The 18,745-nt window shown below is 35.8% G+C and overlaps 3 protein-coding genes across 3 annotated transcripts in view; 2 read left to right on the forward strand and 1 right to left on the reverse strand.

Annotated features, from left to right (window-relative positions):
* Positions 1-491: 491 nt before the first annotated feature.
* On the forward strand, positions 492-11,822 carry LOC139693997 (poly(A) RNA polymerase, mitochondrial-like). Its single transcript, XM_071592384.1, has 8 exons — positions 492-724; positions 804-1,006; positions 1,318-1,575; positions 1,741-1,953; positions 4,782-5,008; positions 10,323-10,552; positions 10,657-11,037; positions 11,209-11,822. Exons 1-8 carry the CDS (start codon positions 583-585, stop codon positions 11,451-11,453), a joined length of 1,899 nt encoding a protein of 632 aa, XP_071448485.1. The 5' UTR covers positions 492-582; the 3' UTR covers positions 11,454-11,822.
* Positions 11,823-11,916: 94 nt separating this feature from the next.
* Positions 11,917-17,431, reverse strand: Txl (Thioredoxin-like). Its single transcript, XM_071592396.1, has 6 exons — positions 17,258-17,431; positions 17,023-17,179; positions 16,826-16,936; positions 16,282-16,404; positions 15,643-15,803; positions 11,917-13,246 (listed from the first exon to the last, which is right to left on the reverse strand). Exons 1-6 carry the CDS (start codon positions 17,353-17,355, stop codon positions 13,036-13,038), a joined length of 861 nt encoding a protein of 286 aa, XP_071448497.1. The 5' UTR covers positions 17,356-17,431; the 3' UTR covers positions 11,917-13,035.
* Positions 17,432-17,650: 219 nt separating this feature from the next.
* Positions 17,651-18,745, forward strand: part of pio (zona pellucida domain-containing protein piopio) — a 233,877-nt gene continuing 232,782 nt past the window's right edge. The window contains exon 1 of the mRNA XM_071592431.1: positions 17,651-17,666. The gene's annotated coding sequence lies outside the window, so the exon portion shown is untranslated. The remainder of the gene's footprint in view (positions 17,667-18,745) is intronic.

Raw genomic sequence — 18,745 nt, forward strand, 5'->3', positions numbered from 1 at the left:
TGAAAAATCAAACATCAGGTTTGGGGCACCAGTTTCTTTCTCTGTTCCACCTGTGGTTGCCCAGGAAAATCTGGTACCCAAAAAATCACAGTGTTTGGGTGAAGATGAAGGTGCCCAGGCATCACCCAGAATCAAACCCGGGCCCTCCAGCTAGTAGCCTAAGGCTCTACCTACTGTACTACCTCGCCGTTCATCCATTATATGCTGAACATTTTTAGCAAGAAGAATATAGCAATCCTGCTATGAAACAGTGTAGAGCGCTTCAAAAGTCCAGTCATCTGCACAATGACAAGAAAGAGCCATGTAAATATGGAATAATAACTTCAGTCATATGCTTAAGTATTCAGCTTCAATTATACCAAATACTACAAGATATGCGTAACTTATGTTTAAATATACTTATATTCGATTGGAAAAAACCGCCTTAAGTGTGTGTGGAAATGACGATCAATCCAATGATAACAAAGGAAAGTCGAATTAGAAATGAAAAATTCAGATTACACATGTTAGTATTGTGAGAAAATAAATATTATTCGTCTTTGAAAATGGATTAGTTCCAGTTTTTCTTGCAGTTCCTGTATTATGTCCATTTTCCGTGCCTTTTGTTATTCAAACCACTTTAGAATATTAACTTATCCCAAAGTCCAGGCCGCTAATTTCTGGAAGGTTTTTCAACCGGTTTTTTACATTATCGGGAGTAATGTTAATATTAGGAATATTTCAGGTAAATGCTTTTCATGATATACTTCCAAGTAATTCTATACTCCTCCACGGTTTTAATTGTTTCCGAAATTTTGCTTCAGATGAACCAACTTCTGATTCCCTACCACTTTCGAAAAAAAATGTTTCTTCTTATGATTCGATGATAAAACAAAGGCGGAATGAAGCAGAAAGAAGTATCCTTGTTCAGGTGCAATCTGAACATTCTCACCCTGAATTATTCACCTACATTTCTCAGTATGCTTCTGTGAAGCAAATGTATCATTATTCATTATCTGATGACATGGTAAGATATTTCTTTTGACCATCGTTGAAATAAGTCAACGAGAGTGTAACGTTTCTGCTGGATTTTTGTGTGCTTAATATTCTGGAACGAGATCATTGCCTATTGATCACTCCATATCATATTAATAGTCTTAAATTAATAATTGAAGGGCTCTAATGTACATTTATTTATAGGTCTGTTGAACTAATAGTAAAATTATTGCTTGTTTGGGTCGCGTGCAGTTCTTTTTCAAACGTATCCAATACTTGTTTTTGTACTACTTGGTTAACATTTGGGTTATTAATTAATTGTTTTGTTTAACCATCTTGCAGCAATTCTTTTTGGTGGAGTTGTCAAATGTTGAAGATGTATCAAATATTATAAATGTTTCCGGTCATTTGAGTCACAGTGAAATTGTTCCAGTAAGATCGCCGATTTTATGGTTTCGTTTGAAAGGCGGGGGTCATTCCCTTAAAGGAAAGAGGAAACCCAAGCATATTAGTAATGCAGATAACCTTCCTTCTCCACATTATGGCCAAATTACTTTATCAGTTGGAGATATGATGAAGAACCTTGCGAGTTGTGTTTCGGTAATTATAATTCCTCTTATGACCATTAATCGCAGGCAAATGGATATACCCTTAAGAAGTCAAACCAATTAAATTATTAGTATTCCCAGCAAATTTTATACTTTTGAATTAATTTGGTTAATGGAATTAAACATTTTACAACTTCATGTTTCTTGTAATTTTCAGTTCTCTGATCAAGTGCAATTTTTGTATAATTTATCCTGTCTGGATGATCTTGGCACCCGTCTGCGCTTCCTGACAGCTCGTCAGTTGGAACTTGCTCTGCGAGGAATTTTTCCTAAAGCTAAAGCTTTACCTTTTGGGTCATCTGTGAATGGATATGGACGTAAGGGATGTGATCTTGACCTAAGTCTACAGTTGGACGCTTGTAACTTTGAGGTTTGTATATTCATATACAATATTTGTCAATTATATATGAGCAAATTCTGCTGGATTGCTATTAGCTTTAAGGCAGTCCTGACTTGTTAATAGTTCCCGAGCATTGCACCTTATGTTACATTTTCCCTTACGTAAAATTTTAGTTAAATTCATGTTCCCAGAACTACGATATTAATGGCAGATTACCCTAAAAGTTTTGGATGGAAATGCTACTGCCTAAATCTAGCCAAACATTTCATGTTGTATTAGTAATCCCCTCTCATCAAAAGAAATACTATGAATGACTTCCACTGAGCCTCATTCATGCTGTCCAACAGTCATATAGTTTCCTTTCCCTACCTTATCTGCATAACATTCCCATCTCACAGTCTTCAACATGCTATCACCAATCAAAATGCCATGCTTTCCCTTTTCCTGACTTCATTTAATTTCTCCCAAAAACTCCCTCTCTCCTTAACTACCATGTTATTTATTTGTTTGTTTTCCTTTTTTGCCCATTTTACTCTTTCCATTATTCTTCTCACTCACCTCTCAAACCTACAGTGTATGGTTCTGCTCTTGCTTGACTGACCAATTTTCTGCTCCATACAAAAGTATACTCCATATTTAAGCCTTCACCGATGTATTCTTTTAACAGACATGCTCAAGGTCCTTGCGCTAAACTCTCTTTTTTGCGTAAACACTTGTTTATCTGCTGTAGTTCTTCTTGCAATGTCCTGGGCTTTATAATGTCACGTTGGCCCTTGGACCATCATCTAAATGGGTGAGCTGCTATAGTTTTTTCCCTCTATTTTTAATATTGAACTTAGCCTTCCTCCAGAACCTCATTACCCTTGTCTTATGTACATTAATTCTTATCCTTAAGTGGGTCGCGGTAGTCCAGGGGTAGAGCATTGGACTACTGACCGGAGGGCCCGGGTTTTTATTCCTGGGCAAGGCACTCTGGGCACCTGCAGCTCCACCCAAGCTATATGATTTTTTGGGTACTAGATCTTCCTGGGAAACCATAACCGGCACGGAAACCTACCCTGATGTGTGAATTTCACACGCCGTCGCGCTTAGTACTGGGTGAACTCTACCATTACCTACTAACTGACTTTTGGGTTTATTACTGTGTCTTATCCTTTACCTATCAAACTGATTTTGTTATGTGCTTGGCAATGATTGTAATCCTTTGGCTAACTTCTAACTAAGGCTTGATCATCTACAAATTTTGCTGATTTCATGAACTCCTCACCTAACTTTGTCCTGCCTCCAGTTCTTCCCATTTCTTTTTAATGTTTTCTCTGTGTATATGTTGAACAGCATTGGCCATAGTGGGCAGCTCTGTCTTGCCCTCCCCTGCTTAACATAAAACTGCTCATCCTGACATTATCCACTACCTGTAAAGTCTGAGACTTGTTCATATTCTAAATAAGTCTCTTACCCTTCCAATGTACTCCTATATTTTACAGTACAGTAGTTATTGTACTCAGTTTGCTCTGTGAAACGCCTTCTCAAAATCTATGAAATAAATACATCCTGGTTGTATTCTATGTTTTGTTATATCACTGACGTTATTAATTCTTTGGTATCACCTGTACCTCTCCCCTTTCTGAACCCAGAAAAGGATCCTTAAACATTCACCCTCTTCTCCAATATTTTGTTGGTGATTCTAAGTGCTATGTTAGTCACAGGCGAATTGAAACTTATTTTCCTATAGTTTTTTCCAGACAGCTGCTTTTCCCTTTCTTGGGATGGGATTTGATGGGATGGGATGAGTTGGGATGAGATCCAATCAAGGGATCAAATCACGTTGGGTCAATCATAGTACACAAGGTTTGTAGAAAAAGTAATGGTAACAATTTTTCCCTGATGTGTGCGTGAAGTGCTGAATTCTGGCTGTCGCTTTAGTGTACGCATGATCGTAGGTCATATTGGCATTGATTAGATGACAATGCACACCATTATCACTGAAAATTTGGTGATGTGAAAGATCCATGCTAAACTTGTCCCGAAAGTCTTGACAGACATCCAAGAGCAGAGGAGTGTCTATTTACAAAGGCCTGAAATGGCATCGCGATGATTCCCTAGTCCCCTTATAGTCTCAACTTGGCCCCAGCGGAATATTTCCTATTCCCAAAAGTGAAAACCTCCCTCAAAGGACCACCATGGGACCCTAAGTGCCGACTAAGAAGCTTGCATGCGTCCCCTTAATAGCCTTCCAAAATCCACCTTCCAGAGAGCCTTTGAGTTGTGGAAAAGCTTTTGGCAAAAGTGTATCGATGCTCAAGGGATGTACTTTGAAGAATTTTGAGGCATTGTGGCAATATCTAAATAAACCTATTTTCTGAAACTTTTCCCGTTACTTTTTGCCCAACCATGTATTTTAATTCAGAATTGCAGGCTGTGTTGAATCAACTGCATTCAATGATGGTAAAATTTATAGCTTTAATGGTAGGTAAACCATATGTTATGTCTATCTTTCTATTTTTACTTGCCAAAGAATTCCTCAGAAAGCCAGTTACTAACTTTTTGACGCCTTAACTGAATTACACAGAAGATAAGATCTTTGTATATGCTCACCTTTTTCTGAATTCTCTATAACCACAGCAGTGATCTCATGGCATTTAAGTGTTTTCCTAAGAACATTAATGTTGTTCAGGTACTTATCTTTGGGATCTCCTGCAATGATTGTGGACAAAAACTTAAATTTATACAAATACGAATTTATTTTATTAATATTTTTTATTCCTTCTGTTACTTAGCAAGATTAATTATTAAAGGTGCATATATATTCTGGTGCCAAAATATTTATCCTTATGTATCCATGTTGTTAAATAATACAGGAAGAAGATGAAAATTCACATTCTTTAAGGTTGATATTTCAAACAAAAATGATATCTTCAAATGGGCGTGCTCAAATGCAACGGCAAATGGAATCAGTAGGGGATCTTCTGCAGTTATTTCTCCCAGGGTGCACCCATGTGCGTCGGATACTTCAGGCTCGAGTTCCTATAGTGAAGTATCACCAAGATTTCACATCTCTTGAATGTGATGTTACAATGATGAATCAGTGAGTATATGATGTTTTAAATTGTTGAGTAACCCCAGTTGTTAATGTTTCACCTTCTATATATATTTAGTGAGACTACTAGTTGTAGGTGTGGTGTTGACAAATGTATTCATTGCCTATCATAGGATATTCGCTTGTGAAGTGCACAAGCTCCCCTTTGAATGTGAATAATTAATTGCAAATTAGAGTGAAAACGAAAAAATCAAGGTTTGCATTTTAGATAGTACTTTCAAGTCAAATATCCTTTAATGTTCTTAATATAAATATCCCTTAATGTTCTTAATATAATCACATTGCATTAAAAAGATTCCACAAAGAATTAATGAAATTAGAAATTTTCAAAGAAACATGTGCTGATATAGGCGTAAATGTTGTAAACATACCCAGCTTGGATCTCCTCTAAAAATATGTTGACATTGTATTTTATTGTAATATTTATAAAGATGTATTTACATGAGAAAAAGTCTTCCGATTGGTGTATAGCAATTGTCATATCATCTAGCAATGGTACCAAGAAGGGTCATCTTGTATGCAGCATCATCTACAATTTTTTTACCAAGAAAAGAAAACAGTTTGATTAGCAAATAGGTATGGAATGGGATTTATTTTGGAGCTTACCATAGTCTTGCTTTCCAAGAATCAAATCAAAGATTTGTAAAACTTCACTGCATCAAATAGAACATCCTCTTCTGAGGCTGGGAAAATTGTTGCAGTGGTTAGTCCCAAAACAAGGACAGATAACACCAATGTTCATCCTTTGACGGCAACCAGGGAGTGTTGTGGTGATATTATGGTGGCATAATATAGAACAATTTAAAATGAATGGAGGGTATTTATCGTTGATGTACCTATTCAAGATATTGACTTATCTTCTTTTAAATATAGTTCCTTAAGTTTGTGTTTGTTCTGCGGATTAATTTATGGGATTACTAACAAAATGGGTCACACATTTTCAGAGGAGTAAACAGCAGTTAGTTAAAGGCACTTAGTCCTTTGATCCCAAGTGTCTTGGTTATTTATCTGTTTATTTTGTCAACTCCTGGCGCCTTTTTCTTCATATCATTAATGGCTATCAAATTTGATTCTCATTATCTCCAGGCTCAATTTGTCTTTTATCAAAAGTTCTTCTTTAATTAAGTCACCTTTCAATGGCTTGGGTCCATGGTAGAGTTTTTGAGTGTGTTCCTTCCATCCCAATATCTTCATCTTCTTAGTATCTTGGACTTTATGGGATTTTGTTTTTTATTCTCTAGTTTCTCTCTGTCAATTTATAAGCCATTTTACTGTTTCCCGTTCTTTGCGTTTATTTCCTCGTTACTGCTTTCTTTCTATCCACTCTTCCTTAGTGTCATAAGACTTGATTTCACAATTTCTTATAAAGTGCCTTCAGTTTCATTTCTTAGTTCCTTGCATCTTTTTCTTGTCTCTATGAGGCCTCTTATTTGAGCTGTTATCCATGGCTGCTTGGATATTGCTTCCTTACGTATGTGTTGCTCATATGTTCTTTTGATTATAATATTCTTAATTTCCTTCCATTGCCTTATATGCTAGTATCATTTAGCCCTTCTATTTTTATTTCAATGATCATGGTGAACTTCTCTCTTGCTTCCTTTTCTACCGGTATCTTTGTGTTCCATCAGGGTTTCTGTGTCACTTTCTTTATCTTCTTGTATCATAGTCAGCAGTCCATGACCACCAGACTGTCATCACCATTTAAAACAATGCCAGAGCAGCTCATGCATTGCGTAACTTAGTTCTTGTATCCCGTTCAGATGAGGATGTAGTCAATTTAGTATCTTGCCCTGTCCCCTGGCACCTTTCATGTGTGTTTTCTTGAATGTTGCTCAAAGATGGTATTTGCCAATGCCATGTTTCTCTCATTGCTGAATTCTATTCTTTAATTTTCCAATGCCAAACTATCATGCACTGTTTCTCTCTCTAGCCATAACGTTCCAGTCGCCCATCATGATTAGGTTCTCCTTCTCTTTTACTGGTTTCAGAACCTCTTCTAGTTGTTGGTGTACTTCTTTTATTTCCTCTTCTGAATAACAGGATATTGGCATATACACCTCTACTAGCTGGATTCTTTCATGATGAGGGTAAAAAAGAAACTTAACACTTCCACAATAAAGATTTAATATTTTGCAACCATGGTTTCGATGCTGTGCATAATCATCAGGTGGTGATGATGATGCACAGCATCGAAAGCATGGTCACGAAATATTAAATCTTTATTGTGGAAGTGTAAAGTTTCTTTTTTACCCTCACCATGAAGGAATTCCACAAAGTTAAACCTGAAAGTGTTATGTGCATGAATTCTCTCATTGCATTTCCAGCACAAATTAATTCTTGCCCATTCATTTTTTAGTAAGATGCCCACTCCTGCAATCTTATGGTTATGTTCTGAATATATCACTTTACATCCATTGGTCCAGAAGTCATGAGTCCTTACTCAATGAATCTAGCTCATTCCCAGGATATATATTCCCAGTCTGTCCATCTCCATCTTAGCATTTTCAAACTTCCCGCAAGCCCATAATGATCTAACATTCCATATCCCTATCCTATGTAGGCCCCCTCCCAGTAGTCCCCACCTGGAGATATGATCGAGAGCTATCTCATCTTCAGAATATTTTCTGAAAGGAATTCCATCTCATCATCTTTTCATGCTAGGCAGAACTAAGGAGTCTGAATGAATAGATCACCGCTTTGATTTTCCAAGGTGCAAAAATTTTCCCTTATGGAAAAATTTATTTCAAAATTTTCTGGAGTGAAGTAACAGTCATTAAAAAGTTCCTGGTCATAAAACGTCCACATGCACCTATCTTATAAAAAATTTGATACAACTTGAATTCAGCATTATATCTATAAAGGCAATTGAAAAGCTTTACCTTACAAAAAAAGTGAAGAAGAGTAACTGTGGAAATTTCAGTTTTCCAATGATGATTACCTGAAACAATGGTAGTTTTAAACTGGGAGTAAGACAATAATATGTTAAAGTCAGATTTTTATTTACTATGAATTGCATCCTCTCTCAATGCTGCCAATGAGAGGAAAGAAGATTCTTGGTTTATTAGTGACAGCCCTGAGTTCAGGGGCTGGCCTAACTGGGCTAGGCCGAGCCAAAAAGCTTCAAAAGCCTGGTTAATCCAGGTTAAAAGCCTGTTTAATCCATCTTCTCACGTCTGCTGATTCTGGACAACAAAGGGGCTGTAGGGCTAAGCTCACCTCATGAGACATATCCTTGTATAAGAAATTGTTGCCAGCATAACTTCATGGAACTACATGATTCCACAGTACTCCAAAATTTCATTAATTCCGTGTAATAACCCGTATTACAAAACTTGGGTTTTGTTGCTGTGAAACATGGTTGATGTTGCAGAGAACAGAACCTAAAGATATTGCACAGCAGGTAAAACCTGGGTTGTGTAGTAAAGATATTTATGTGGTATTAACAAAGTTTTTGAGTTCTTTTTAGTGGCATTCTTGGAACAACTGTAGAGAAAGCTATTGGATCTGGTTATCTATGATATAAATAAAGAATTCTTTGACTAGTACTCTGTCAGCTTTGTCTATATGGCGAAAGCACCATGCTAGGGGAAAAGAGATGTCTCACTGCTCTATTGAAAAATCTTGCACTAACAGGTGCTCATGTAGATCATTTTGTATTTATGCTAACTCAGTGCCTGCATGTATCATACATCTTTAAATAATCAACGTGCTCTTGGAGAATTATCCAACAACCTGCAGTAATAAATAAGAAGAATAGAAAAGTTATGAATGACAAAGTGAGTGCACTATCCATACCATTTGGTCATATTTTGCTTTAGACCTATATCATATTGGTGGATCCTAATTTCATCTAGTGTTGCTGACAATATTTGATCTCACTTATTGACAACTGAGCCATCCAAGAGAGAGCATACAGCAATAACCCGTCTTGAAGGGGACAAAATTTTACCAGATATAAGCTAAATTTTATTCGTGCTAGGCTAAGACCCAAGACTAAGAAATGCATGGGCATCACAATATTAAATAAACTATCAGCTTCTTCATATAGCACAAATGTTTCAACCAACAAAACCAAACTACTATTGCTATCAAATGTTTCTTTTTCCTCTTCAAGTAAATGTAAACAGGTATTCTGTTTTGCTTTTAATATTTTTTAATGATATCTGTTGTGGTGTGTAACCATTTAATGATGTATAAAAGTTATGAATAGAAAAATTCTGAAATGTTAGAATTGCACTGATGCAGTTAAAGACCAAGTGGGAATAAAATATCAGAAAATCTTCCTGCCCAATCCATGTGTCTGTCCAGGATCAGTTTTATGGCCGAGGATATTTACTGTCGGAATGGAGGCCAGCATGTTTCAAAATTACGGGAAACAATGCTATGTCCAACAAAATCACATCTTGTTGCTTCTGCAGTGTGAATGGGGATTCACTATCATTGTTAATGCAATGACACAGCAAGTGTATGCGCATGACATAACTTACCAACCTTTTGTTCTTGTAGTAACCAATAGTCCTTCCACTTTATGTACTTGGTACCATAAAACAGCAAATATGTGCCCAATAATCTATGAGGAAAATATGTAAAAACATCTGCATCCTCAAAGGGGAGGCACCACTTCCCTAGAGCACAAATAGTGCATGGAGCAATCAGCGGTTCGTTGTATGTCTGCAGTCTCTTAGTACAGTAATTAAGGATCAGATGGAGGTTAGATAAGTATTACGAATGATTGTACAACTTGAAGGAAAGGTTTTACTGATGGAAATTCTGTTAAAGTTGACAATTTTCACTAAGCCTGCAATAGTTTATTATGTATGTCATGTCATTTTAATTCTGTGATCAGGTTCAGGTGGAATGGTCTGGAAGTTTAGGGAACATTTTCAATGCCGTATGTCAAAACTTTGGTTTTAACACTTCAGTCCATTCCACAGAGAAGTCTGTGTTTTAATAATCAGCTGGATGAGTACAAACTGAATGGTCTTCCTTATGTTGTACTTGTGATGTTAACTTAGGGAAATCAACTTTTTAATCTCCTAAATACAATGTGCAAAAATATCAATGCAATTCTAATGTGGGCACTACTCAAGCTGGACGAATTTGTGAATACCAGAACTTTGTAGGGAACTTCTGAAGGGATCAGAATTGAACTGTCCCCCATACCTGTGTGATTTTCTCTATGTTGTAGGGTGGGTGAAACTGAACAATGCGGTAACTTATAAGATTGAATTCTTTCATCATGAAACTATTGCAATTAAAACTATTGATTTATTACAAAATACCTCTATGTTCCATTTATTAGAACAGCAGTTTACATGTCAGAGCTTCTCTGGATTATGGGATCATTGGATTTAAGAGTGCGTCCTCTAGTGTTTGTTGTAAGACACTGGGCCAAGGCTGTGTGCTTAACCAATGAATCACCTGGTCCATACATAACAAACTTCACTTTGACACTATTGGTATTGCATTATCTGCAGTGCTGCAAGCCACATCCTGTGCTACCATCACTCACCACACTCATCTCAATGGCTGGTAAGGGAATTGCGTATTTTGTGCTTGACTTTCCTTTTTATTTAACAAATTTGAATGTCTTGTCTGCATTTTAGATTTGCAAGCAACAATTGTCTTTCTTGCAGGCCCACAGGATCGACGAATTTCTGATGATGGAGTGAACTGCACTTTCATACGTGATATTTTGTGTGTACCCCCATCAAAGAATAATGAATCACTTCACTCTCTCCTCTTAGGATTCTTTGATTTCTATGCCTCCTTCGATTTTGAAGGAAGGGGGTTATCTTTAGCCAAGGGCCATCAAGACAGTTTTGGAGTAGGGATCATAAAGCCTGATGCGTCACCTCTCTATGTTGAGAATCCTCTTGAGAGGATGCTCAATGTCAGTAAAAATGTGACTGGACAAGAGCTGGAGCGAGTGAAAATTGAACTTCGCAGTGCGGCTTGGTTATTGGAAGAAATGATGGATCTCTCAGATGAAAAAACACTAGATGTAGGAACTAGAGGTATGTATTTTACAATTGTGGCAAGTATTATCCCTCAAGTAGTTACTGCCCTTAATGTATATTTGATAAGCATTCTGGCTTCAGTGCATTGCTCCTTTATGTCGGCATTAATCTGCATCTTTCATTTACTCAGCAATGTATGTCCTATCATGTTCATTTTCATGAATGAAGCCAAGAATAGTTCAACAAAGGGAGCCAGTGAAGGATCGGAGCCATGGGGTCTGATGGCTTTATTAAATCCAAATAATGCTACGGTTAAACATAATAGATTAAGTGCTGAGACTACAATGAAAATTAATGCCAAGGGCCGCCTAGTGAAAGTGAAAGATCTCTTTAATGACAGTGATGATTCTGAACTTCGTCAAAGCACAAGGAAAGGAAATATCAGTGCTACTGCCAAGGTGAGGAAGAGGTAGTAATGGAAAAGCAACATGATTTCATATTGAAATCTATTTAGCAGATTTACAGACTGTAAATATGTGTGAGAAATTGATCTCGTTCATGTTTTTCTCTGTAAACACCACAAGTATAGGTAAGTACTTGGAAATAAATTGAGATCATTTAATAAAAGAAATGCCAAGGATTTTGTACATGCAACAATAGGCCTTTTTATTAGAAATCTGCAGTACCATATTATTTTACATGCTACAGCCTTCCATTACCTCAGCATATTAAGAATTTTGAAAATGTGGCCCACTGTCAGTCTTCCAGTATAACTTTCAGGCATTGCAATTGGGACGCCTCTTGAATTGGATTATGGAGCAGGTGTAATAATTAATTAATATACTGGAATCTGATGATGACATCGTTTTACTTCATAACTGTGAAATTTAAATTTTTACACCTAAGGTACTTCACGTATAGCAATACATCAAAATGTTTTTGTGGTGTTTTTATTTATCACATGTATTGGTTTATGGACATAAATTTGGATTCATAGTTTTTCAATCATGAACAGACATAGGACATGCCTATCAACATCTGGTATTGTAAGGGAAGCACATACAGATTTTTTTGGATGTTTAAAAATAAAATCAGGAGTAGTCACACAGCTGAGATTATGAAATTTCTTTGTTTGTTGACTTTCCCTCTTTTCACTCAGCAAACTATCAAATTAAAAGCATTTAATATGTAACTATCCAGTATCACTTTGCTTTTGTATTGCACAAAAAATAATTTCTCTAACAAAAATTAATATGACCAGTTTTACTGTTGCCAGTTGATATTCCTGGGTTAAGAAATACATAAAATCCTGGAAATGCAATAAATTTATTTTATTATAATTTGGAAGGTTTAACTGGGTGGAAATGGTCAAGTTCAGTCAGAACTTCAACAACTTCTTTAATACAATTCGTAGCACTTGAGGCTGAGTGGTATATAGGAACGAGAAGATAATGGCACACTCAAGTTTAAATAGCTCCTTGAAAAATATCAAGTTTATACAAAAAGTTAAAATTAAGAGTGTTCCATCATTATCCTATTAAGCCATCCGTAATAATACAATGCACGCTTGACTTAGGGCCAGACCAAATAGCAACAATATGCTTTTTGGTAAGTAACTTCTTCAAACATTTTTCAGAAAATTAAAGTTCACATTATAATACAAATATATATTGACATTTGACAATGGTTAAAAACTAGAAATGAAAAAAGTTTTACAAGAATGACAAAATTGTAAAAGTGATAGTATCATCAGCATTGGTTCAACCAATTGCACTATCTTCTTTTGCGTTAATTGTATTCCACCAGGCATAACTTTTACACCCTAAACAGCTTCTGCCTCCCAGAAGAATATCCCTGTTTTGGAACTAGCATTATCCTTCTGTTAATCCAACCGAGGAAATATCACAACAGAGTCATGTGATATGCAACATGAGTTCATGTCTGCATAAAGCAATGCATTATTCACCAACAGGAAACCCCAGTAGCAAATGAATAGAAATGAGTCCTGTTCCTATCCACTCAACCTCCTCCTGGCTACTATCCATAGCGACAGATTCAATGGCTTTCTCCTTTTCTACCAGAAACTCGCTTGAACTCCGACATATTGGTAGTTGAAATTGGGGATCCAACGATTACAAGATGGTCAATAGCTGTCACCTCACCACCAGCCTGGTTGTCCCGAATGAAGAGTTGTATGTTTTGCACATTCTGAAATTTCACATATCGTAGATTTACTGGCGTTCCATCTAAATCTTCTGGTGTCAATCTGGAAAAAACCATTTAAAAAACATGAATCTAGAATAATATGATATAAATATAATAGTAACAAAATTATCTGTGGTCAAACAGAATCTGTCAAATTAGGGTTATTCCATAATTTTTAAGCCACCGCTCAAAGGGCATTGGTAGTTATTCCATTAATATGCCCAGAATCAGTGACAACCGGTGCTATTTATGGCACCACAGAAGCTTATTCAGTGAAACTAATACTATCCATGTATTTCAATGCAACAATTTCAGAGTGTAAAAATCATTCGCCTTGACTGGGATTCGAACCCAGATCCCTCAATATCCGGTCGAGTGCTTTAGCCACTTAAGCTACCGAGGCGTCCTCTTAAACTCTGAAATTTTGGGGCTTTTAAAGGAACAAGATGTTGTGACGAAATACCGTACATACATAAAAGCCCCAAAATTTCAGAGTTTAAGAGAACGCCTCGGTAGCTTAAGTGGCTAAAGCACTCGACCGGATATTGAGGGATCTGGGTTCGAATCCCAGTCAAGGCGAATGATTTTTACACTCTGAAATTGTTGCATTGAAATGCACATTAGCGGATGACTCCGTTAAAAGTTACTGTTGCGGCATCTCCCGCAGTTTCTTTGGAACTATCCATGTAAATGAACTGATGCAATTTATTGGCATTGGTGCCAAGCAATTGGAACACACTTTTGGAAAATATTTTCACTGTCTGTTTAAATCCATTAGCCTCTGTAAATACTACACCAGTCACAGGTTTTAATGAAATTAAACATTGATAGAGAAATACACAAAAAGTGCTATGCAACTTAAGACAAGGTTCTGTTGCTTTCATTACATTTTTTTAAAAGTAATACCTGGCTCACTGGCACAATGACTCCTGTCCAACACCTTCATAGTAGTCAATTTTCAACCGTTATTTTCACTATGAGCAAAAGTTCTTCATTTTGAAATGCTTATTTGTTAAATTTACCAGCAATAAATAAATTTAAGTTCCATCCAGAAAACACTTTCAATAAAAATTATTGTTAAAGAACTATATTTTACAAATAACAATCACATAAGATATTAATTCCTATTTTACCTTAATTTTGCAAATAATAATTTTTTAGATTGTAATATGCTATGTTAAAATATTTATATCTTTGGCATAATTATGGATTTAAAGTTGTGGATCACTGAAATCTAAGGTATGCTTCAAATTGCTGAATTATGTAGAGATAGTGTTTTTATGAATGTTCATGGGAGACTCAGACAGACAAAATTTTCATCAAAAATCTTGTTAGGGATTAATTGATCCTACAGCCTTCTCTTTGAATACTACAGCTCATTCTACAGTCAGTAGCAGTTGTATCAAAATCAGCTGCATCAATTCTCAGAATTCGTAGAAATTTACAAGAGTTAAAAGCATTTTTAATGACAATTAAGACAAGACAACCACAGAGCAATGTGTTAGTTGATGCCATTTCAGCAATGCATAACATCATGACCTTAGTAGCTGAACACACTCATGGTACCCAGAAAAGGCATTGGCAACTCTTACAGAATAGAAACTGATATCATAGTGCCATCCTTAATGCATGCCAAAGCTAAGGGGAAAATATGATGCAATGTGGACTGGTTGTTAATCATAAAATACTAACGTATTTTTGTTGCTGATACAACATAACTGATTTTATAATTTTTCTCAGGAAGCAATCACCTTTACACACCTTAATTTTCAATATCTTCATAAGATACACCAACTTAGAGTGAAGAAATGCATTTAGCAGGTAAATTTTGATGACTTGTGGGATATGGGTGTCTATGGTATATGAGTAACAGCAAAGAGTCCTATTAAATAGACACTAGTTATATTAGAAAATATAAAGGTGATCATTTTGATTCTTCTTAAGCCTTCATGAGAAGACGAAATATTTTTCCCAAAAGCAACCAAGTTTAAATATATGATATTAGCTAATGATACATACCTATAATAACTAAGGGAAGGTTAGTGAAGCTGATACAGAGTTTAATAGAGGAATGAAATTAGGAAGGAGAAACATCACCATTACAGATTTTCAGTAATGGGAATGGGAGGAGGGTAATAAGTTCTCAAGATGATAAAATAAATCACAATATGGTACCGCTGCCTTGGCAAAATAAAGGCTACCATTTTGGTTAAATTTCTGTGGAAGCATAACAGGGCACCTGCCAAGAACTTGCTCCACTGAAAATTTTGCGCAGGAATAAGAATGAAAATAATTTTTAGATCAAATACTCATTGAAGATGTATGTAGCCTATTCTTTCAAATATGACATATATCTTTATAAAATTCTTTAATGCATGAACTAAAGACGGGCACAAATGGACATCAGATAACTTAAGTCACTCAACAAAAGAAGACGATGCTAAATACAAAACTCACTCAATTTCCTGCACCGGTTTAAATGAGTCAGCCATATCAAAATCCAAGGTGCGTGGTTGATTTATGAAAATTTTAATGGTTTTTGGTCCCTTGTCCTGGGGAGCTTTAATTTTCAAGGAGTGGACCTTTACAGATTGAGTAAATGATATTGAGATGATAAGCTGCAATGAAAAAGAAACATTTAATATTGTGAATGATGGCTGAAGGTATGATGATGATAAATCCTTATAAACAAGAGCTCCGTCATATACATATAATATCAGCAACATTTGGAAAGAAAAAATATAAAAATAAAACACTGGTCCATTATGTATCCGAGGTTAATATTTTAAAATGACAGTGTAAGCATAGGAAAAATGTGACTTATAAATTTCTATTCACATTTTGAGAGGATTGCTGAATTATGGCTATAAATGTATAATAGTTAAGTATATGAGATATTTCTTCCACTCCAAAAAAGCACATACTTTTTAATTTACAGAGAGCAGTAGCAATTTTAATATCAATGCTTACCAAACATTTTCTCAGAATTTTTTACTTGAGAGCCAGACAAAATTAATGCATAAAGCCAAGGAATGTATTCTTATTGACTACCTCGTAGGTTTTCCATCACACTGAAACATTTCTGGCCACAATTACCTGTTCGTCAACATCTGACTCCAGGTATCCACCACCACTAGATAGACAATGAACGAAGGGGTGTTCATCAGATTCATTGAGGCATTCACACTGCTGCTTCACGATGAATGTGGTAAGATCCATCTGGATTTAGAGAAGGAAGAATGGGGGAAACCAAATACAACATAAAATAGATAGGGTAGTCATGTCATGCAAAATGTCTCGGAAATTATAAAATTAACTGGAGAAAAATCGCAAGAAAATAAAACTTTGCCATTCATTGCAAAGAATGCATATATTTTTTATTTAATAAATTGTTTATACATATGCAACAACAAATAACGCGCAAATTAATATCCAGACAATGAGTAAGCTTTTGCTGCAATAGATGATAAGTATATAACTATAGTAAACATGTTCTAAGTCATTCCTACACATTGAGAGTGCTTAACAAACATGAAATTTTTCTTCATTCAAACATAAACGAGCAAAAATTCTTGGGACTTGCAAGGCAATGGAAAGTGGGCTTTGAGACACTGAGGAGAAGTAGAAAAGGTAAACTCACATGTCCCTGCACTCCTGCATCATCCTCCGCTTCCTCTCCAGTGCCATAGTGATGCTGTATTTTAGCATCAAGAGCTACCTCGTCGGCTCCTTGAACTCTATCCACTTTCGCCTAAAATAGAGACCATAATGAACGAAATTTCAGTTAGCAATATTTATATTACAAGCGGCTATAAATTTAACTAAAAATATGCTTACCTTATTCCTAAACAAAATAAATGTAGGCATAGCAGTGATGGCATGAGCTGCCGCAGTCTCTGGACACTGATCTACATCAACCTTAAGAAACACAGCCTTAGGATATTTGCGAGACATTTCTGCAAATTTTGGAGCTATTCTTTCACATGGTGGACACCTATTGAATACACAATGATAATTAACTTTCCTTTTTTTCAAAACTGGAGTGACAAGCAATAATTTCAATTGTTCTTACCATGATGCCGAGAAATCTACAACAACAAGCTTTATCCCTGCATTTTGAAGTTCTGATTGAAAATGGCTCTCGTTTTCTATTACTTTAACAGAGCCCATTATTTCTAATTATGAGCACGGGAAAGTTTAACCTTATTTTTCAGAAAAGTGTACTAATGACTGGCAAACTTCAGCGATTAACGCTTCTCATTTGTTTAAATGACAAAACACAAGCTTAATTATGGTACAGATTGTGCCCGAACCATGTCGGTGATTGGAGGGCGTTGCGCGGCAAGTTTCTCCCTATACGTGCATTTAAAATGTCAGAAAGGCGTTCACACAGAGTTACCAGACTATTAATTTGGAAAATATTCTCGGGAATTCATTACCAAAAATATATTATGGACTCTGAGCACAGTCTGCAGTATGGCGTAAGTATTTATTTATGAACCACATATCCTAATGTGCTTAGTATTAATGGTCAAGGTTGAAATAAAATGAGAAATTAGCCTAAATTGGGAGCATGCCTAGGCAAAATCAATACAATGAATCTCACAAATAAGTGGTTTTCGAAATAGCATATCAAAACAAATGATCGACTCATCAGATCTCAGGAACAACAAAATTATGTGTCAACGTTTTGCACGCTTCTGTATGTAACTTAGATAAACTATATCCTTTAACCAGAACAATTACTGTTTCGAAGAAGACGCGTGAGCACTAATGGGCGCAGGAGAAAGTCACTAACTGCTTCCAATGCCTCCTCAAATTTCTTAGTTTTACTATAGATGTGGAAAAGAGAGAGTGCAATACATAATAGCGTTGGTGTTTAGTTAATTTACGAGCTCCTATAGAGAGAAATTCAGCGGATATATTAGGATGGAACAAGAGTTTGTGATAGAAAAAGTATTTAAAATGCGGCAGAGTGCAGATTCTGGGAAAACTGTTTGAAATTCTTTTAGTGGTATATTGAACTTTTTCCAATATTATATTAGTTGTTTTTTTACTTGCCTCAAAGGGTAATGGCCGACACAGGGAAAATCATTAGATATAAACTGGCAACCCGGCGTTAATAAATATTAGATTCAAGCCATTGAGTGCCATTCATCATATTAATGGCATTGAGCTTGATTTTTCTGTTTCACATTCTTATCTGTTTTTTTGAATTTTAAATCATTATTATATAGTTTGTTTAGTAATATAATTACTAGTTTCTTTCTTATTAATATACTTTGGAGTGTGATGTACATATTAGGTGTGATGCACTAGATATGGCAATTGACAGTAATTAATAATACTGGAAACTTAACTACTCTTGTGTGGTGAATTGAGGATCTCAAGTTATTTAATAAAAGTGATTCATTATTATTTTGGGATCATGTTATGATAACCAGCCAACCAATGTTGGTACATATAAATAGAATGGATGGAAAAAATGCAGTCCTTTTGGAATGCATTTGTTTTCATTGACATTGATGCAATCTGCAAAATTAAAAAAATCACAGCCATT

This window comes from Hetaerina americana, unplaced genomic scaffold, assembly GCF_022747635.1.
Source record: "Hetaerina americana unplaced genomic scaffold, ioHetAmer1.1.p SCAF_1, whole genome shotgun sequence".
NCBI lineage: Eukaryota > Metazoa > Arthropoda > Insecta > Odonata > Calopterygidae > Hetaerina > Hetaerina americana.